Source organism: Folsomia candida, unplaced genomic scaffold (genome assembly GCF_002217175.1).
Source record: "Folsomia candida strain VU population unplaced genomic scaffold, ASM221717v1 Fcan01_Sc051, whole genome shotgun sequence".
Classification (NCBI taxonomy): Eukaryota; Metazoa; Arthropoda; class Collembola; order Entomobryomorpha; family Isotomidae; genus Folsomia; species Folsomia candida.
The window spans coordinates 450,505-473,236 of NW_019091243.1; the positions used below are offsets into that span (position 1 = coordinate 450,505).

Sequence of the window (22,732 nt, forward strand, 5' to 3'; positions counted from 1 at the left end):
CATTGGCAGAATTGGCTGTATAATTCGCAGGTTCTGTAATTAAGTTCTCCACTTGGTTGTTAACACTACTAGAAAAAAGTGTGTTTAAGCTCAAATATAAACGTATTTCAGGTTGTGAACCTATAGTTAAGCTAAAGTTGTGATAAGGGGTCGTTTATACATAAGTATTTCAACTGGAAAATGTATGTATACCCTCAGTTCTTTATCGTTCCATATTTCTTATATGATTCTTCGGCAGATGCCATGATTAATTGCAAAATTTTGGTATCCGTGCAAGTTTGTGCCATCCATTTCTCAGCTTTCTTAGCTACAAGGTTCCACGAGTCCTTTTGTTCCTTCAGGTCTGTGGTTAGATAAGAAATTGCCAATGCGGTGGTAAACAGTGCAATGTTGTAACCTTCTTTTGAGGCTTCTATAATTTAGCAAAAGCTATTCTGATTAAGTAAAAAACATGAAATAAATTTTTGTTCAAACTACCAGCCTTCACTTCTTCATAAGGTAAACTTATTGCCTGGCATAATTCCATTTTTAGTGAGAATGAGCCATCAAAATTTTGATTGTCAATAACAGCAATCATTTCTTCCCCGCCAGATGATAAACCCGGTGAGGATGCTGCTTTGCGTGGGCTTTGATTTTATAGAGTAAATGGAAACGTGTGGTTTCGGGGAGCAATTAATTAGTGTCACGTGGCTTCAAAAAAAGCCTATCAAGGCTTTAATAACTCACTGGCTAGTAGGTTATTTGCATACCTGCTTTGTCCCGATATTGAACCAGTAGCACGAGATGAAGTAGCGCTTCGATGTTGGTCGTGCGGTATCGACGCACATTGTCTAAATTTGCTTAGAACGCTCCTCAGCTCGGAAGAACGCACACGTTCATCATTATCCGTACACGAGGACGCAAATCTCCCGGAACCACGACGAGGATACGATGGAACGTGTGCTGTAGAAAGTTGAGAAGGAATTTGTCGGCGTTGTATGGATCCAAAATATAATTCTGTTAGATTTTCATCCACAGCAATGTACGAAGTGTGTCTTGAAGTTATTCCTGAATAAAAGGAAATGAATTTAGGATTAGTTAGGTGAATTTAATGTGTACGAACTAAAGTAGTATGTGAAAATGGAGGTTAGAAGTTAATCTAACAAAAAGTTCAGGCATTATTAACAAAATATCGCATAGTTAACAAATATTCCGTTTTAGGAACAGTAGATCTGACGAATCCGTTGTATCGGAAGGTTTCTTGGAAGCTAAATTTCTTACAACAACAACATTTAGTTATGAGATACACGCAGAATTGGAAAACTTTGGTTTTATATGTATGATTGAACAATACGTTAAAAACCATTAATACATTCTGTATTTTGATCGTGGAAAAACTAATAAAATGGGAAAATGCAAAATGCAATTATTTTTTAAAATGCAGCAAATTCGAAAAGTGTAGTCCAAATTCAAGTCAGTGGCCAAATTCTGGTCCAAAATTACGTCAAATGGGATTTAACGGAATTTAGACGATTATGAGACAAAAATCAAAATTCCCCAAATTTGCAAAAAAAAACTCGCACATTTTGGCGTCTAGCGCAAAAACTATCAATCCACGCCTGCAATATTGTTTCGGGTTCTGTACGTACTCAAAATTAGGCAGATTTTAAGCCATCATACATCAAAATCGTCGGACCTCGAAAAAATGCTATTTCACTGCGTATGTATTTATGTCTGTACTAATAAGTAAAATTTAGTTACGTATGCATGAATAAATGAAGGGTTCATTAATAATTTAAATTTCTAATACCGTGCTCTACTCCGAGGGAAATAATTTCGCCTTTGACGCCATCGCTCATGCCACGCGTCGAGGCTTCTTTCATTTCTAATTCACGAATTAGTTTTACAACTGCCAGTTTGTGAAGCATTTTTGTGTTTCCAAGCATATTCGCGTCACTCATCTAACAAAACACAAATACATGAATTGAGTTTTTATTAGATTAATGAAGTCTTAAAATTCTAACCGTAATATTCAAAGTCAAAGGTCCATCAGGGGAGTTAGCAGTTATCCTAACTTCACTCGGTTTGTCAACCCCAGAAGACAACCCCAGAAGTCAACCCCGTTTGACTTTCGACATCTGGCTCATTCTTTGTATTACAATTTTAAATTGATTGTAAAATTATCCGATTTTGTAACGTGAAATATAGCACGATTTGGTAGCTTACATACGTGATAAGGTTATTTTTTAATGCGGTGATAACAAGAACAGTTTTGAAAACATGTGGTTAGTGTTTTGTAATAGGGTATGGTCAAGAAAGAAAGAAAATTTTTGAAAATGCCGGTAGAACCAGCAATAATTTAATTAATTCTAAATAATTTTCACAAATTATAAGTTAAGGATTAACCTATTTATTTTTGCTTCGAAAGGTCCATAGACCCCCATCCCTCCTATCTGGCGAATTTTTTGTCGCGCGGTCCCCATAAGTGCTCTGCCACTCTTTTCTGCTACCTTTTTTGAGATATGTGTCCATATCTGTCGGAATCCTCTCAAATTTTTGGCTGGTTTTGTTCGTCTACTATATTCTTTCTTGCATAAACCCCAAAATATGTCAACCGGTCCTACGTGGGTGGAATGTCGGGGGATTGTTCTATTGTCCTATCTCAATTGCATGTTAAATCGTTTAACAAGCCTATCGTTGCCAAGTGGAATATTGGAATTGGGTTTGCATTTAAATGAATTTTGACCTGTTTTCTTATTAGTCCATGAGTAGTACTTTATTCCAGGTACTTCATTTGGATCAATCGGACAGTAGGTTTCGTCATCCATGACCAGAATGACGGGCGTGTTTTGCGCGAGTCTTTCTTCAGCAATCTTCCGGCAATTGGTCTTGGCCTTTTTTCTTGACCTTGGTTGTATTTTGGAGCAGATATCGCCTTATAAGATTTGATTCCCAACTTCTTGGCTTGATGTCATGCAAAATTGATTTAGCAATTTTTAATTTCTTACTCAAATTTCGCTCAGATACTCCAGGGTCTCTTTTGAATTCCTTCTGAACTCTGCGTATCACTTTGGGGGTCACCACATGAGTTGGGTGGCCATTTGATTTTTATTTTTTGCACTCCCCCCTTCCTCGTACATATCTCAATTTGAGATTCTCAAATTCGGCAAATTGACCCCGGACAAAGTTTTTCACTTTTGAAGTGGTCAGAAATCTTTTTCCGCACGCTCCCGCACACATTTTCGTAGTAGTGGCAAATTTTTTTGCGACATGCTGTGAGTTTTTTGCTCTCATTTTCAAACGGTTTGAGATATCGACTTTTTGTTTTCTGATATATGTTGCCAATCGCATGGGCTATAAAACTACCGAATTGTAACTTTGTAGTTTTTCTGTAGTTTTTTTTGCATGTAAATAAATTCATTTTCAAAAATTTTCTTTCTTTCTTGACCATACCCTAAATGTTACGAATTACATTTCACGAATTTTGTCACGTTCGGTATCACGTTATATATATTGCATTCGTATAAATATCGACTTCTGGCGTATGGCTTTTGGTGTATCTTTTGGACTTGAGTTAACTTTAAAATTAGAAGATATACAAACCACGAGTAAATTGCGGATAATAAATAGTTAGAATTTAGCACACTGTAAAAATTGTAGTAAACATTCCAGTAAGTAACTAAATATAAATTATTATGATCGTACACAACTTATTGGTCATTTTACTAACATTTGATTCATAATTGTGATAATCTTCATGATAAATAAATTCTCAAGGATGCCATCATCTTAACAGGGTTCGGAAAAACCCAGGGTTTTAACAAAAAATTATAAAACCCATGGGTTTTAATTTGGTTTTACCATGCTAAGTGGGTTTTATTTGGGTTTTAATGGGTTATATTGGGTTTTATTAGGTTTTAGGTAATAACTTAACAAAAATAAATCGCCATTGCAAATTCAATTCCAATCATGTACAAATTTCCTTTGTCCATATTGAAGTTTGTATCGGTTCCGGAATTCTATTTTTTTATAACATTTGAAATCTTTGATGCTAAAGGATGGAGCCAATTGTTGATTAGTTCCGAATTTTCATATATTGTAGTAGTAATAAAGTATGCATGCACGCATAGACTAATAAAGTAATATATTATATTACTTATATTATATAATATAATATAATTTATATTATATTATATTATTAGTCTATGGCATGCACGTAGCGCAAAAATTCCGAGAATGCATCACAAACTAAAAGAACTAATTCACCGAGTCATATTTTAATAATGTCCAAATATGAATTAATTAAGGATAAAATAATTATCTTTAATTAACCGTTTTCGCAATATGTCGACAACACCGAAAAACCTGTTTTGCCCAAATTTCATTGAAATCGTTCACAAAATGGCAAAATACGGCCATGGCGACGTTATTCGTCATGATGTCGACAAAGTGGTCACACCCCACTCATTGGGTGGCACCCCGTAGCCCTAATGAACGTTTGTTAAAAATTTCAGGTCGCTACGACAAACCGTTGTCGAGCTATAGTGTTGACAGACGGACGGACCAGAGTAAGCAAAAAGGCGCCTTTTTGGGAAAAAAAGTCATGCCTTTTTGCCGCTTTGCCTTTTTCAATGCCCAATTGCCTTTTTGCGTGCCTTTTTGCCCGTTTGATGCCTTTTTGCCTTTTTCCGTAAGTTTCTATGGGGCATTGCCTGAACAAGTTTGCTATGTATTAGAAACAATGTTAGCATTGTTAATTGGTAACACTTAACAACGTAAGATACCAGTCATACCTGTTCAAATTCATTTATTTAATGGGGAAGATCCATTTATTCGTTCGGAATGAGTAAATTAAATATTTAGTTCATGAAAAGTGAGGGAATAATTTTTGTACATAATTTAACCTAAGATAGTTTGCTGTGAAGAATGCTGTGAAGCAGGTTGTGCATTTATTTATTTGTACATGTCGCGTATTCCTGGTCCAGACCGGTTTTATCGGTAGGAAGGTAGATGATATCAGACGCCAGTATATTTCCATGAGATGAAAGGCATGTAAGAATTTTGGTTCAGAAGGAGAGCAAACTTTGTGCAGCAGACTGGAGTAAATATTTCTTACTGGGAAACCAAAGTAATTTTGTGAAAATGTTGCTACGTGTGGGGTCTCTAGTGTTCTTCATACTCTAAGAAATTCCTGCCGAGGGAATAAACGAAGACTTGATAATAACTTGGGACCAGAAAATAAAGTTGGACGAGGTAAGAAAAGTTAGATAAAAAATAGGCTTTATAAATAAATTGGGTTAAAAGCTGTTTTTCAAAAATTCGAGGGCGCTTAAAAATAGTGACAAGAAATGTGTAATTTCTGGTAGGAATTAGATAAATATTGAAGGTTTGCGAATCTTGGGCCAAGACGTTTTATTGCTTAATTTAGATTATTGTGATAGTATAAGATATTATAAGAATAAATCACTAAGGTAGACTTGCTAAAACGGACCTTAAACAACTTTTGTCGACCAGAAACTGAAAATTTTACCATATCAATTTTTGACATTTTCAGGGGCATTATTTCAAAAACGGCTACAGATTTCATAATGCTACCAATTTGAGAAATGATGGTACTTACATAGGGTTACTAATAAACCTCATACCGATCTATCATCATTCAAACCCGCTTCACAAAAAAATCCGGTGTCACAAAAATCATTATTTTTTACGTTTTTTACAAATATTTCGCTTACTAGGCTTAAATCTCACCGTAGGTTTTGGCTCGTGTAATTTTTATTTTGAAGAGCAACTATACCGATACAATATACTAAAAATTTGGAGATGGTTATTTGTCAGTTTTCGAGATAAAGAATTAAATATGTGAAAATATAACCACACATGAGAACTTGATAATTTTGCATTTATTATTGACTAAAAGGTATACATGAACGCCGGATTTGCGATCTTTCCATTCCGTAAAATGGATCGGATATGAACTTCATCCCGCGTCCAATGTTAACCCAGTGGACACGTGATTTTGGCGGGTATAAAATCTGTCCCTCAGAGATACGTATGTATGTACATGACGATGTATTACACAGTCATCATAAAATTGTAAGACAGACGGAACATAATCAATTTCTTCACAGATAGATATAAATTTATTAGCAGCTTTTTTTTATCTACTTCTTCAAAAGGATTGTCGTGAAATAAATCAACAAATTACTTCCAAACTTTAAATTAGGGTACCCCATTTCTATCTTACAAGGGACACTCACGAGGTGTCGTTCGTGTCCAGTGTACCTACTTTGTTTTTTAGAATCCACTATGACCTTCAATGAAGGATCCATTCATATTTCGTGTAAAACTCATATTTGGCGCCGTGGCGTGGCTCCAAACTTAAAAACCTGCGTGTTCGCTCATTTTCAAGCCTCCATAACTTTTGCAGTTTCCGTAGGATTTTCAAAATTTTGGGTTTGAAGTGATCACAAAGGTGAAAATTTTAAGAAACAAATAAAAATTTAAGATTTTAATTCTTGAGATATTTTTACGATTTTTTCGACAAATCTCCATGTCTTTGGAAATCACACAATTTTGACAAAAATTCGAGCACTCAATTTTTTTTTTCAATTTCATTGGATTCAAAGGTTGAACTCTTGGTCATGATATTATTGTTTTTAATCTGGAAAACTTATGGCGGTTTTAAAAATAAAAACATTCAAATTTGGCGAATGTGGGGCCACGCCACGGCGCCAAATATGAGTTTTACAACGAAATATGAATGGATCTTTCATTTGGGGTACAAGTAGGGTCTAAAAATCGTAGGTGTCCTGGACACGAGCGACACCTCGTGAATGTCCCTTGTTAGAATAACGAACATATTGCTTCCTCTGCAAAATATGAATCTTATGACGATAGGATTGCTTAATCTTATCGTCACGAGTATTACGTGAAAGTTTAGCTTCGTTTATCCAGAAAGTCTTGAAACAGCGTCATCCATGGACGTCGTTAAGAATAACAGTGACCATTTTGAAATTTCCCACCGTTCATTTCGCATTCCCTCTTCTTCTCCTGGGGTATCTAAAAATATCTCATTTTAAACTAGGGTTGCCACGAGTCGGTGCACTCTTTCTGCGGATCATTTGCCTCATAAATCTCTCACTAGAAAACACCCCTATTTCAAACTATTTAGAGTAACGGATTTTAAAATCCGATGAAGTTGTTACACAGAAAAAAAAATTGACTTGACAATTTGTTACTTACAATGCAGGTCTTTCATGTATACAGGTCAGATTTCGATGGGACCAATTTCATTTTGTTCGCGACAAAAATAAGCCTGTCTTTGATGTTTCATTGTTCATAATACGCGAATTTTAGCTTGAGTTACGAATTTTAAACTCGTTTCCAGCCAAAACCTTAGGTTTAAAAATACTTTCGAAACTTTTGAATTTTAGTTCAAAACTTTAGGGTTGTTGTGAAGAAATATGTTTTCGAAATTTCCAGGGATTTGAAAACCTGAGGTTCCGGCCGACTGAAAACTGTTTAAAATTCGTGCTCAAATTATCGCATCATGAAAAATTAAAAAGCATGGAAACGCCTAGTTTTGGTGCTGAACAAATTGATCTCATGGAACTGGGTTTTACATGTAGAAAACCTGCGTTCAGGGTTTAGTTTTTCCTGTCCAAACCAATTTTTTCCCTCGGCAGGTGGGAAAACGTGGGTAAATCCGGGAAAGTAGGTTTTACCGTTTAAAAAGGGAAAATATGGCTGTCCATATATTCAGTTATGGAGAAAGTCAACTTCTTTAAAAATCAATATTTTCGTAATTCGACTTCGTATTCGTCTTTTCTTTGAAATTCTGGAAATTTTTGTATACAATACGCCGTATTGTATACCAAAATTCAGAAAGCGTAAAATTTGTCACGTTCTGTTTCCGGTTTCTCTTCTAAGAGAAAACAACCGTAGATACTCTATTCTAATTCTAACGAACCCGCTAGAATTACAAACCGGATATAATTGGAGACCAGGCTAAATTTTTTCGGCTGTTCATAAATTGTACCATTTAAAAACAGGCATTAAAATAATGCCATAATTAGAAACAAGTTTAGACAATTTTGAAAAATTGGGCTCAAGACCCGGTTATAAATAGAGTATTTGGGGTATCTTTAAAAACTATTCATATTAATTATATTTCTGAATGATTGAAACCATTTTGGTCGAAATCTGTAAACATTCGTTTGGAGACCTCCACTGTGAGCTGGCTTCAGCACAATTAAATTATTTCACAATTAAGTCAGAAAGTCTGACTCAGAATTAATCCTCGGTTATCTAGACCAGATCGAAACGGAATCAAAACACCGCTGTATGAAAAGGATGTTATTTAAAAAACAAATAAAGCAATTGAAAGACGAGGTACAGACAAAATTGTGTGTAGATAAAATCGTATCGGCCCGAAGGACCTTTTTTTTAGGGTCCATTCATATTTTTCCGGGATAGCCCTCTCCCCGTTTGCCGGGACCGAAGCAGAAATCGGACCCACGCAATACGGGCACTATTGTAAAGTTTTCAACAGTTTGAATTTTTTCCCATTTTTCCATATGAATACATGTTAATTTTAAAGACTCCTCGATTTCAACCTTAATACCAACTTATGTATTTTCTCAGAATTTGATGGAGAATACGAATATCAAGTCACAATCAGATTTCTAAAATACTAAGTTGTTTCGAATTTCCCCAAGAGCACAGTTTTCCCCATTTCTTTCATTTTCCCCCTTTCGCACCTATTTTATTGGGTGGTAAAAACCGCCACTTGTTCCTACTGCCCTGGTCAATTTTTTTTTATCAATCGAAACCCTACCTGGGTTGTTATCGTGCTTAGTTAGCTGACTGTAAAAGTATGTAAATTACTATTTAAGATTACCCCGTAAAGGTAAGTCCAAATCAAAAGAGAACGTGGGATATCAGCCGGGTGGTACTGCCAAGGATTGACTTGTGGCTGGTAGTAATAGTTTTGGGTAGAATAGTTTGGCGGGGAACTAAGGAAAACGAATAACCAAAAAAAATCTACTATAAATAATGCAAAATTTTATTTACATGTTTAACAAACACGTATCAAAATGCATAAAAATGTAGCTCAGATATGTACTCTTACCATCCACCATATATCATGAAAGGATAAGTTTGTCGACCCTTCCTCTGTCTCGCACTGAGTTTGGACGTGTCACCGGTACCGTTCGGTTTGAAAACCTGTGTCAACCAGGTTATGCGAAATTAAGGGAAACTATTTCCTGTCAATTCTTAAAATTTTACACATTTAAATTTGTTACTATTTGATTGGTCTGTTGAGTCGTTTCGGAAGGTTGGAATATCGAGTCTTAGACAGATGTCGGAGCATTTTCTGTAATTAGATAACAAACGAAAATTTATTTCCAAAGGAAAAAAAAGGTTATCTACACTCTAAAAAAACTGGTATTAAATCATTACCCGACCGGAGTAAATATATATGTTACTCTATCAAATTTTTAAGTGTATAAATGAGTATAACGAATCTATTTAAAAATAAATACCATCATTTCTCATTTTACCTACCCGCATAACGGTGATCAGGCTTGATAAGCATGTTATCAATTTCCACTTGGCTTTTATCAATCGGAACGCCCCACGTGGTGGAGGCCAACGTCGCAAGAAAATAGAGAATCTGTGGGATAAGAGTAGGTAAATTTTTTTTATGTAGAAAATTGAATCAGGTATAGACTAGAAATAGATATAAATAAATTGATAATAAGGTACTGAATATTTGCACTAAATCATACGAATATGTATATGCAGTTTTATAACTTGCCTTTTTGCGAGACATTTTTTCTAGCAACTTCACTCACCGGGGTGAAAGACGGAATGAGCTCGTCAGGTTAGGTTTGGTTTGGTTAAATCGACCTGAGACATATGCCCAGACATGAACATGGTTAGCTTAGAAACTGGGTTGGTCAAGAAAGCTAATCAGGTCAATAAATAAATCGGTTGATCCAATAAATTGCAAACTTCGAATTAAAAATCTCAACTTTACATAATTCTAAGGGTACTTTGAACATTGTTTGGTAAAACCTTGTCGTACACAAACTAGATCCCGTTAAATACCTACAGAATTCTGTTCTAGTTTAAAACAATGCCCACAAAAGTGACTGGGTTATGTATGCATGTCTGAAGCCACTCATGTTTACATTTATCTTTTCAATAAGAAATGAACAAGGTACTTTCTACTGCCTGTGGAATACCTTGTAGACCAAAAGATGTTTAACGTGTAAACTGTTTTACTGCAGGGAGGTCTCCCAACGCACATATTTGAGCAATCAATTTGGTTAATCAATCACAAATTTAAGTAGTATGAAATTGGCAAATGCAACTATCTGCATATACATATACATATGTATATCTATATGCATATGCATATAGATATACATATTTGCATCCAAAGCTGCGAAAATGGGCCCCAAATGCCACCAATTCTGCACTTTTCGAATTTTGCATTACAAATTTGCCCGTTTTCGCCTCTTTGGATGCAAATTTCTCCGCCAAATCTGCTGGGAGATAGTTGCAGTTGCCAATTTCATACTAATTAAATTTGTGATCGATTGACACCAGTTTCGTCCAAATCTGTGAGCATACGTTGGGAGACCTCCATTGTAAGTCAAAACCTGAATGACTCTGTAAATGAATCCTCCTGATCTAATTAAGATTAAGGAGATCAGAATAAAAGTTGCAGTGCAACAATGTATCCACAAGTCTTTGTCCGTATAAATTGTACCTTTGAAATCGTAAATATCTGTAAACAAGTAGCGAGTCACATGTCCCTCTAACTTTGTAATACAAAATTTGTATGAAGTATGTACCTTGTGGGGGAGACCAGACTACTCATTAACAGAGATAGCCAGGCCAGCGGCTCTCTCTGTATGAGGTATGCAATTTTATTACTCTTTTTTAGAGAACCAGTTTTACAATTTGTAAATTACAAACCAATTAGAGAAAAAAATTATCAAATCGGCACGAATATTGGTAGGTGCGATTCACACAAATGTGAAATGCAATGTATTTAAATATGTGTGTGGTTAGAAATCCCAGCAGTTATGCTAAAACATAAGGTGGGGTCAAGTTGCAACCGTTGAATTTTCCCCACTTCATCCCACTGCCTAAACAAATTGAGACAGTTTAAAGTACCAAAATAAGAAGTCTCTTATTTTAAATACTATCAAATAGTATTTCAAATTTGAAAAAAAGGTTTTGTGTACGAGAAGGTTAAAAACTCAACATGCAAGTGAGAAAATGTGTAAAATTCAGATTTGCGTGGGACCAATTTTATTTTGCTCACCAAAAAAATAAACATACCCGTATTTTTGTGTTTTTCATTAAGCGCTAATTAGAGCGCGAATTTTAAACTGTTTTTTAGCTAAAACCTCGAGTTTTACAAATTCTGGAACGTTTTGAATTTGAGCGGGAATTAAAAAAATCGAAAATATGTTTCTTCGAAATAATTTACTTGACTTATAGAAAATCCGCTTGCAATTTTTTTGTGGAAAATTTTAAAATTTTAAGGAATTTTTTTATTTTTACAGATCTCAAAAAAGGCGAAAGTTTCAAATTCAAATTTAGAGATATTTTGATTTTGAACAAGTTAACTAACTTAGTTAAACTAAGCCGTTTTGGAGAAACAAGTTTTCGAATTTTTTGATTCCGGGTAAAATCCAAAAAGTTACAGAATTTTAAAAACCCGAGGTTTTGGTGCATTATGAAAAATGCAAAAATGCGGGTATGCTTATGTTTTGTGGTGAAGAAAATAAAATTGCCCTGTGAAAATCTGAATTTTACACCTATAAGACTTGCATTATCAGTGGTAAATTTTTTCAAAAATTAAACATATTGGAATTTGTTTTGTATTTCGATATCCGCCTTAACTATGTATCTCCTCGACACATCAGGAAATTGTTTTTGAAAAACTAATTGTAGTATTTTGGGACGCATCACTGTCTCCATTTTTTTTGGCTAATTGGGAGATGGTTTCACAAGTAAGAATTATGTATTTCTGCCATTATTTTCACTAATTAATTAAAATATAAATAGATTATACACATCATACGGATATCGTTAATCGTTAATCGTACGGAAATCGTTATTGCGTGACGAAAAGTAAATTTTACACGGAAATTCCTTCGGTTTGTTGGGTGAGTCATGTATCGTGTGCATTTTGGTATAAGTGTTGACCCTTAAATCGTTGGACATGTCGGCATGTTTCCTGGTAAGATTAAAGAAAATTTTTTGTATTTCTTTAAGATTAGAATAAAATGAACTAGTTACCGCACGGTAACTATCAAGAAAAAAGGACAATAGAGTCACATAAATACTCCGACCGGTAATAAAATTCTCAAAAATCTACATTCGCATTTTCTGGGCATTTTCTGAATTTTTTTCGCATACCATTTATGTAAAATGGTATACAAATTGTCTATCTACATGGACGCATTATTCTGAAATTTTGATGGAAAGCTACATATATCGCAACATTATTACAGCGCAAACTATTTCTAAAGTTACCGCGGTGTATTGATGACTTATACAAAAAAATGATGACTTTATTCCCACGAAAAAGAAATATGCAACTCCAAATGAAAATCTTTCCTCGCGTTGGGGGGAATTTTGAACACGTCCTTGGCAACGAAATAAAAAAATATATGTCGGTACACACTTAGCAAAATTATAACGAATCATTACTGCGCGGAGTGCATATTTGACTCTACCATGCATGGTAATGATTAGGTTACTGCACAGAGTTGAATTGTTATAGCGTAGAATAGACTCTTAATAGCGGCAGTAATGAATCAATATAAAAGTATGTTGATTCAATACTGCCGCTAAAAAGAGTCTATTCTAAGCTATGGCAATTCAACTCTGTGCAGTAACCTAATCATTACCATGCACGGCAGAGTCATAAATATATGCACTCCGCGCAGTAATGATTCGTTATAATTTTGCTAAGAGTGTATAATTTGTGGAAATTGTGGAAGCTTGTCATAACATCACTGGTCACAAATTATACTTGTCATACATCAACACAAGCAAGACCTAAATTTCTTACTTTACATGTCTAATTAAAAATAAAATTGCATAGAATTGCAATTTAGAATTACATATGTATGCTAGAAAATTGTATCTAAAATTGACTGGTATTCGGTAGTTACCAGAAAATATAGATTAATAGTTACATAAAAATGTAATTACTATAGGTTAGTCTGAACGAGTGAGATTCGGAATTATATAAAATAAAATTACTGTATAAGTTATACCAAATTTCTCACGAAAGTGGAGGAGGCAGAAAGTCTCCTGTATTTTTCACTGAAATTAGATACGTAAGATACTAGTCATACCTGTTTAAATTCATTTATTTAATGGGGAAGATCCATTTATTCGTTCGGAATGAGTAAATTAAATATTTAGTTCATGAAAAGTGAGGGAATAATTTTTGTACATAATTTAACCTAAGATAGTTTGCTGTGAAGAATGCTGTGAAGCAGGTTGTGCATTTATTTATTTGTACATGTCGCGTATTCCTGGTCCAGACCGGTTTTATCGGTAGGAAGGTAGATGATATCAGACGCCAGTATATTTCCATGAGATGAAAGGCATGTAAGAATTTTGGTTCAGAAGGAGAGCAAACTTTGTGCAGCAGACTGGAGTAAATATTTCTTACTGGGAAACCAAAGTAATTTTGTGAAAATGTTGCTACGTGTGGGGTCTCTAGTGTTCTTCATACTCTAAGAAATTCCTGCCGAGGGAATAAACGAAGACTTGATAATAACTTGGGAACAGAAAGTAAAGTTGGACGAGGTAAGAAAAGTTAGATAAAAATTCGGCTTTACACATAAATTGTGTAAAGTTGTTTTCTAAAAATTCGAAGACGCTTAAAAATGCTGACAAGAAATGTGCAACTTGTGGTAGGAATTAGATAAATATGTATTTTATTCGCGGTGATAAATATATATTTTTCTAATCCACGTTTCCAATGGAAAACTCGATTATAAAATTGCACTAAAATTTGTCAAAGCAATTTGCTCTCAATAATTTTTTGATATTATTGTTACCGACGGTGGTACTGTGCAATTTTACGTCGTGGTAACACCCAAATTGTCTTTTGAGGGTAATATATTGTTTCCGGGGTAGGTAATATTTTTTTTACTTATTACCCGAGCGGAGATATTGAGAGCTGAGCAGAATTTAGCCTGTGTGCATGTGTTACCCTTCGGTGATAAATTACCTCCGAAGCGGTAGAATTGTATACTACCACCGCCAATAACAACATTATTAAAAACCTACAGTGCAGACTTGATATAGCCCGAGTCAGGCTAAGTTGTGGTTATCACTCAACACGACTTTTCTGCATGAAATTGTAGGGCATACCAATAAATTATAAAAAATATTGATTTTTCCAGTCTAAATTCATATTCTTCCACTAGTAGCCTATATACCAAATTTTAGCTCGATATGATAATTTTGAAAAGTCGGTGCGGGTCGTCCGATACGGTCCATCCAGGCTAAAATTTTTCAGATATTAATTAACATTTTTCGATTTGGGATCATTAGCAACCTCTGTACCAAATTTCAGCTCGGTTGGACGATTTTGAAAAATCGGTATGGGTCACCCCATTGGGTGCCTCCGGTCAAGAAATTTTACAATTTTACTTCATATTCTTCAGTTAGGAACCATTAGCAACCTTTGTGCCAAGTTTTAGATTTCTATGGCAATTTTGAAATTTGGTGGTCATTGCCCCAGTGCTGGACGAAGAATTGTCCAAGGCCATCTCCTCATTTCCGCCGTGGTCGGCGGGGGGTCTAGACGGGATGAGACCCCAGATTTTGAAGGACCTTTTGGGGTATGTGCAAGGGGAGGAGGGCGACCAACTCGCCGAAGCCATGCGGGCTTTCCTCAACAAGATTCTCGCCGGTGGAGTCCCGTCCAGTTTTTGTCCCTTCTTCTTCGGAGAGTCCCTCACCGCTTTAAAGAAGAAGTCGGGAGGGATTCGACCCATCGCCGTGGGAAACACTTGGCGGCGATTAGCCGCGAAGATCGTCGTGGGAAGAATTACCCCCCGACTAATTCAACATTTTTCTCCCCACCAACTCGGAGTGGGCATCAAAGGAGGTGCGGAGATCGGCGCCCACGCAGCCCGCGTCTACTACAACCACCCCCACACCTCTCCAAAAGCGTTCCTGAAAATTGACTTCAGGAACGCTTTCAACGAAATTAGGAGGGACACGCTCCTCGACGTCGTCCGCGACATGTTCCCTGCAATTTTCCCGTTCGTGGTGCAGTGTTACGCCAGCCCTTCGTCACTTTTCTACGGAATGATCCCCATCCCTTCCCTACTCGGCTGCCAACAAGGGGACCCTTTGGGCCCCGCCCTCTTCTCCCTCGTGGTCCACCCCATCGTCGAAGCGGTGGAAACGGAGCTCAACTTGTGGTACCTCGACGATGGGGCCATGGGGGATTCACCGGAGAAAGTTTTGGCCGCCCTAGCAACCGTTGCTAGGATGAGCGGCGAAGTTGGCCTCCACCTCAACACGGAGAAATGTGAAGTGGGGATCCTGGGGGCGGAGCGCGAAGAAGCCATCGACATTCTCCTCCAATTCCAGCAAGTTGCCCCCGGGATCCAGCTAATGTCCCCCGATTCTGCGATGTTGCTAGGCTCCCCTCTCACAAATGAAGCGCTGGAGGTTGTCCTGGCAACCAAGACCCAACAACTGGCAACTTTCTCCCAACGACTTCTCGGCCCACTCGGCCCTCGGCCTTTTTCTTACTCCGCGCGTCAATTTCCATCCCTCGGCTCATCTACTTTCTCCGCTGCGCCCCGTCGTGGAGGAAGATGGATGCCCTCACTCACTACGACGCTACCCTTAAGGACGCGCTCGAGGGGATCCTCAACTGTACTCTCTCGGAGGCTGCATGGATGCAGTCCTCCCTACCCGTGAAGGAAGGCGGCCTCGGGGTCAGGCACGCTGTGGATGTGGCGATACCGTGTTTTCTCGCGTCCGCCCACAGCGTCCTGCCCCACGTCGAACGTCTCCTTCCGGAGTATCTCCATGGCAGCGACATCGCCATGGCAGAGGGAGTACAGCGCTGGACGGATCTCGGCCTCACGGACCTCCCACCTGAAACCGTCAGAGGAGTCCAAGCAGCGTGGGAGCGCCCTATTCTGGACAAGACTTTGTCCCATCTCTCCGATTTGGCAGTTATCCCGGAGGACATTGCCCGACTCCGTTCTCTGCGCAACAAATACGCGGGGGTGTGGCTCAACACCCTTCCGTCTCCACAACTAGGCACGCTCCTTTCCAACGAGACCTTCCGTGTCTCCGTTGCTCTCCGCCTCGGCTGCGACATTTGCCAGCCGCACAAATGCTCGTGCGGAGCCCAGGTCTCCTCCCGCGGCCTACACGGTCTCTCTTGCCGCCGGAGCGCCGGTCGTTGGTCCCGCCACGAGGCCGCCAACGACGTCATCGCGAGGGCCCTCCGATCGGCGGAGGTACCCTGCATCAGGGAGCCAGCGGGGTGCTCCACCACGGACGGCAAGCGTCCTGATGGGATGACGCTTGTGCCGTGGGCGAGGGGGAGGACCCTCGTGTGGGACTTTACGTGCGCGGACACCTTCGCCCCCAGCCATTTACCCGACACGGTGCGCCATCAGGGCGCTGCAGCCAGCAAGGCGGAGGACGCCAAGAAGAAGAAATACGCGTTCTTGATGGACCGGTACATTTTTGTCCCGGTTGCCATGGAAACGACTGGAGTTTGGGGGCAGGAGGGGCTCGCCCTCATCGAACAAATCGGGCAAAGGATTGCCTCCACGACCGGACAGCTCAATGCTGTCAATTTTCTCCGCCAACGAGTTTCCCTCGCCGCGCAACGAGGAAACGTCGCGTCGATTTTGGGTACACTTCCTCCAGGGAAAGAGTTGGAAGAGGTTTATTATTTGTAACCCCGTAGCGATTTTTTCTGGATTCTTGACTTCGATTTTGTCACGATTGTTCTGCGATCTTCGTCTTTAGCAATTTTAATTCAAAATTTTTTTTACATAAGTAGGGCCTTTTTTTGTGCGACTCCCGTGTAGTCAGATTTTTCGTGATTTACTAACTCTGTGATATACTTTTCTGTGTAATTCAATTAATTTCAATCGAACAATAAATTTGGTGCCAGTCCATATGACCCCCACCGGTCAACCACTTGAGCGATTTCGCCCATCTTCGAACTTAACTCCTCATTTGCCCCATACTACATGTGTACCAAATTTCAAGTCGATAGGATAAGTTTAAAGAGAGTTATCGCAAGACAGACAGACAGACGGACGTGACGGGTACATAAGCCCTGACATAAGCCCGGGCTAAAAATTATTGAGATTGTACACCTAGACAGATCTCTACGAAAGCTTGCTGATAAGTAAATAAACCGTTGTAGCGGTGGAAGTAGCTCACCCTGTAATAACCATTTTGGTATAATTTTATACCAATGATACAGAATATGCGGAGAAAATGAATACGCAATTTTGGCAAAATTTTACATTAATGGTGCAGAATATGCGGAACAAAGATATATGTAATTGGGATATAATTTTGCACCAATGGTGCAAAATCCACGAGGGAAGAGAAACCATGATTTTGACATAAAACCTTAAAAAATTTGACGTCAAAATCATAGGTGTTTCTTACGGTTCTTCTGCACTTTTGGTGCGTTTAGCATCTATTTTCTCAATTGTTTCGCACCATTTTGAGTCACCGATTATTCGATATCAGTGGTGCTAATAAGTCGGTCAGGAATGCCAATAACTGGCTCTAATTAGCATGAATTGATGCAAAAGAGTCGTTAACAGACAGACAGACAGACAGACGGACGGACGGACGGACGGACAAGAGGAATTCAATAGCTCCTCTGCTACGCAGGGTGAGCTAATAATGGCAAAAAGCCAGAAATACAATTAATTATTGCTTCTTAGATAATTGCGGATTGACTATTTCAGTTTAGAACAATTATGGAACCAAACCTGCCCCACGAGTATATGAAGACAGACATTTACCTGATTCACTGGCTGAAAGGTACCAATCCGATTTACGTATTTAGATTTAAGTTTTAATCTTTTCAAAAATTTTTAATGCGTGTCATTCTATTTTTGAATCAGTCCGAAACTTTGAGATTCCCGCTGCGGTCCGCATGTTGCGTGAGGTAGTTGTTGATCCCAGGCTATCAATTAAATAAGCAATAATGTCAAACATAATTCCATGAAAACGTATAGAATCTCCGTTGGCGGGAAGAGAACGAAATGGACACCTTACTGGATGAAGACTGGACCGAATTTAATAATCAGTATCGTTTCAATCTTGACGGTTGCGCTGATAACGGGGAGCCAGGTACGTACGTTTCGCGTCGAAATCATCCTAATAGTGATATTGCGCCTTTACGAAATTACACTAAAGCGTACCGTATTTTGTAATTATCCTAACGCCCCAACTTGAGCGCGAATTTTAAAATGTTTTTCAGCCAGAACTTTGAGTTTTAAAGTCCTGTAGATTTCCGAAGTGTAGCAGGAATTCGAAAATTGAAAATCATTTAATATTATCAAATATCTGGACAGGTTTTTAAATTTTGTACCAACTTTTCAGTTGTGGTGCTTTTCGCGGGAAAATGGGACATGCGCAGGGCTGTCTTGGCCGGACAGTCGGACAAAATGCGGCGCAACATAGACAAGTGTTTCGAGGAAGCTAGCACCGTGTTGAGAAACGTTCAAGCGCGTGGGTCCAACGCGACGAGGACAAACCGACGAGGACAAAGTAAGTACCGAATTTGATTATACACGTCTACTAAAATTCAAAAATCGTAACCACTTCTTAACACATTAATAGTCTGTCTCGTTTTAAGGTGACAATTAAGAAACTCAAATGGAGCTGAGCTGAACGCAACGAAGTGTTATCTTCTCATCTCATTTATGAATTAATAAAATTGATACTGATTATATTTTCAGTTGTAGGGTTTTGTATACCACATAAAGCAAATTTCAAAAAAAATTATATGCGCGTACTGAATAAAATGGTTCTTTTTAATTTTATTCGTTCAGATCTCAATCCGATGGCAAATAATGATGTTGATTTTTTCGTTACAACTATCCCAAGAGTAGTCTGCCTTTAAAATCTTTCATTTGATAGTCATTTAATTTAATATCACTGTATCCTTCCTCCAGCTAATTACGCATACAATTTGTTGCCAATAAATTATTGCCACCAATATTGCTCACAGTCATGTGTCTCAATTCGTGGATGCGATTCTGGTCAAAGCGGGAAATTGAATTCGCAAATTTATGGGAATGCCTTCTTAGAATATTAACAAAATTTAAATTTTATGTTTAATTTTCGAGTTGGAGGAATGTAAAAATTAAGACCAGTAGAAATACATGCATAATTATGATAACTACTCGTTTCCGCCAAAACTACTCTTTATGATAGAAAATTGTCCATGGCATAGCGCGGATAGCCAGGCCAAAATGAATATAATCCACATCCTTTCATGTGCGAAAGTCGAAATAGGTATTCGTCACTAAGGATAAGCACATACTTAATTACTTATAAATACTGATGAATGTGCTACGCTGAATTAATGAAAATAATGTGGTCTTGCGAAACCCTTCTTAATACTGCTTATATAACGGTTTTTATTAGTGTCATACTTACACGTATATTTAACGACATGGTTTCTTCCTGAGGCAACAAATATAATTGCAAAACTTGGAACCCAATGAATGAACAAGGTAATCATTATGAACGTAATCTTGTATATCTAATTCTAATAAACCAAATTGTGCTTAACTATAATCCATACATATTTGCGTCGCATTAGCTTACGGATTTGTAATAGTAGGTTCGTAAGTAAGAATGCATACATAAGCACTACCATCACAATGTCATCGTTACGAGTATATTTAGTCGAAGCTCAGAGTAACCGTTCTGCTGACTTAAATTAAACATGTCGTGAATTTAAATTTACGTCTAACCTGCAAGTATGTGTTAGTATGGAGAACACTGCAAAATATAAATATGTAAAACTAGCTTAGAATACCGACTAAAGTCGAAAGTAGAGTTCTTGTATTTATTCCATTAGTGATGTGAACACTATACTGAGTTTACCACAATGACGCTATATCTTATTTTTTTCATCCAATTTTACTATTACTTCCACCCTTCTTCTGCTTTGGATTTCATAAATGGTTGGGATAACACCCTGCAGCTGGCCGGGGTTGAGGGGTGCACTTTCAAAATCAAGCTTGAAGAATGGTCCTACGCTTATCTGGATATTTACGATGGTCTTATCCACAGCAATTTTCATAACCATCGTGTCTTCTATCTTCAAAATTATTTAAGTAACGCCGTTGTCCAGCTATCGCCTCACCTAGACTTCCGATTTTTTGAAAAATGTGCGATACATCTCGTCGCTCTACATGACAATTCCAACGGTGCAGCGCGTCTAAGATACATCTGGCGCCATCGTGACACCCACAGGGGGGACTATTTCTCAGTATGGATTGCAATCACGACGGCACCGATACAAGTCTATTCTTTTCACGAATACGACTACAGAACATCATATCGATTATTCTTCGTTTTTCTCCGGGATAGCTGGACATCCTACCTTTTCTACTTTTGTACACTCTGCAAAAATCAGCTTATACCGGTGTACGATACTGCTCGTATACTACAAACGACACCTTTATTATATAGACACGATTGGGAGGATTTCTACTATATGACCGAATCGCATCTGACACCAGTGTACGGATGTCGGCATGGTTTTCATCTGCACTGCAGAAGCGTCGACTATATTTGCGATTCTTTAGGTGCTGATATAAACGTGACAATTTATCAAACCGACAACCCTACCACGGCAAGTACTCATTCGTATGGGTTTTTTGAACATAATACGATTGCGGTTTACTACGAGTACTCAGATTTACGAAAAATTTATGTATTCAAGACCGCCGGACAAAGTTTGGTTTATTGCAACTATGAAATTAAGGCGGAGCGAATATCGTTCTCAGCCTGGTTGGCACCATTTAACCCTTGGGTCTGGACTGCAACCTTGGCCACCGTGCTTCTTACAACGCTACTTTTGATCACGGTAAGTGCGTAAGGAAATATAGTATATTGTCCATGGGCAGCGCTAAAGATAATATAAGTTATGCACACTTTTATGACAAAAAGCTTTGAAACCTGGACTACTAGGAATTTCAATATACCTAGCAATATAACAACAGAATCTGAATAGAAGTAACTCATTAACTTAAAATTACAGTTAATAAATATATCATCATATTCACAGATTCAGCATCAAGAGACCTTACTGCACAACCATAAGCAACAAACACAGTCAGTTCCTTACTCGTTGATAATCAATACCATAGCTCTTGTCGGCATGTTGCTCCGTCAACCGGCAAAGGAATCAAATCTGTTTCCGCGCCTACTGATGCTCGCCATCTTACTACCATGCATCCTGATCACGTTTAACTACGAGTTTTATCTTATTCCCAACCTCATTGCTCCGGACACCTTCAGGCCGTTTACATCTTTGAAGGAGATGATTGTTGATAATCATTTCACGATTTGGTATATTGGAGTCCCTTCAGGAAAGCTTCCATATTTCGGCGAACTCGTGCATGACTTTTCCATAAAAGGAATTCTTCACCATGACAAAATGACGTTTGTTGAAGCGAATACGACCAACCAAGATATTCTGCTAACATACCTATCGTCCAGTAATCCTAAAATGGCGGCTATGCATGCCCCTCTTAGTCTAAAGGTGACCCTTGCTGGAATCAAAGCCTTCAATAATAAAGGGAAGTATAGTTGCTACGCGTATCCTAACGCGGTCGTATACAAGCATTACTTCGACTTTGCCGAAGTCAGTCTATGTAAGGAAATGATGAAGTTGGTTAGAGTATACACGGAAAGTGGGCTTCGCCAGGTTTGGGATGGTTGGAATATGTTTAGATATTACTACTATTTTTATAATCAGCAGCACGATTTCATGGCTGACGATGCACCACCGCTTTATATATCATTTAAAAATTTGATACCGCTATTAATTACTTATGGTGTGCTTATTTCGGGGGCGGCTTTACAGCTAATGTATGAGGTACATATACTAGCAAGGCGTGAAGAAACCATTACCAATGTGGATGAAATCTTGTACATGCAGTGACTTCATGACTATAGCACTTCAGTTTCTCATGATGCTAGTCTTCCTTCATCTTTTAGGGGATTATTAACTTTCTAAGAGAACTAGTTAAGGCATTAGGGAGATCATGAATGAACATCTACTGGATGATTGACTGTTTATTATTTAAAACAAAATTGAAATATTTATTTTCATCTGTGCAATTGCATGATTTGTTCAATTTAAAAATAAAGATCTCCCTACAAAGTTTCTGAATGAAATTTATTTATGATTCCATTTCCCGATATCAGATATTCTCATTGTAAGCAGGAAATCCGCCCAACTTGGTAAAAATTATATTTTAGCAAAAGCTTGGCAATTCTAATTAAATAGCTACACTTTATGGGGTGGTCGGATTTCTCATATATAGAGACAGCTAAGCCAGTGGTGGTAAGGCATCGCAGCCTACATTGCCGACCGAAGGCTAATTGCTGACAATAGGTCTACTAATACGTATACTTATGTTTCTACTGATATAGATAAAAA

The 22,732-nt window shown here is 38.0% G+C and overlaps 1 protein-coding gene and 1 long non-coding RNA gene across 7 annotated transcripts in view; one reads left to right on the forward strand and one right to left on the reverse strand.

Moving 5' to 3' along the window:
* The window catches only part of LOC110862237 (SEC14-like protein 4), a 34,738-nt gene extending 15,631 nt beyond the window's left edge, over positions 1 to 19,107 (forward strand). Inside the window, exons 1-8 of one of the 6 annotated variants that reach the window (XM_035845329.1) lie at positions 11,084 to 12,017; positions 12,073 to 12,247; positions 17,862 to 17,932; positions 18,009 to 18,084; positions 18,168 to 18,211; positions 18,282 to 18,396; positions 18,649 to 18,816; positions 18,889 to 19,107. In XM_035845329.1, the coding sequence (XP_035701222.1) occupies positions 12,238 to 12,247; positions 17,862 to 17,932; positions 18,009 to 18,084; positions 18,168 to 18,211; positions 18,282 to 18,396; positions 18,649 to 18,816; positions 18,889 to 18,908 (504 nt within the window). In that variant the 5' untranslated portion in view covers positions 11,084 to 12,017; positions 12,073 to 12,237 and the 3' untranslated portion in view covers positions 18,909 to 19,107. Of the gene's footprint in view, positions 1 to 11,083; positions 12,248 to 12,923; positions 13,834 to 17,861; positions 17,933 to 18,008; positions 18,085 to 18,167; positions 18,212 to 18,281; positions 18,397 to 18,648; positions 18,817 to 18,888 lie in introns of those variants that run through there. The other 5 variants (XM_022111417.2, XM_035845330.1, XM_035845331.1 and 2 more) reach the window with 5 other exon arrangements.
* On the reverse strand, positions 5,377 to 9,660 carry LOC110862239. Its single transcript, XR_002549148.2, has 5 exons — positions 9,550 to 9,660; positions 9,288 to 9,358; positions 9,113 to 9,207; positions 8,882 to 8,996; positions 5,377 to 7,041 (listed from the first exon to the last, which is right to left on the reverse strand). It is a non-coding gene; the product is annotated as an uncharacterized LOC110862239 (long non-coding RNA).
* Positions 19,108 to 22,732: the final 3,625 nt, after the last annotated feature.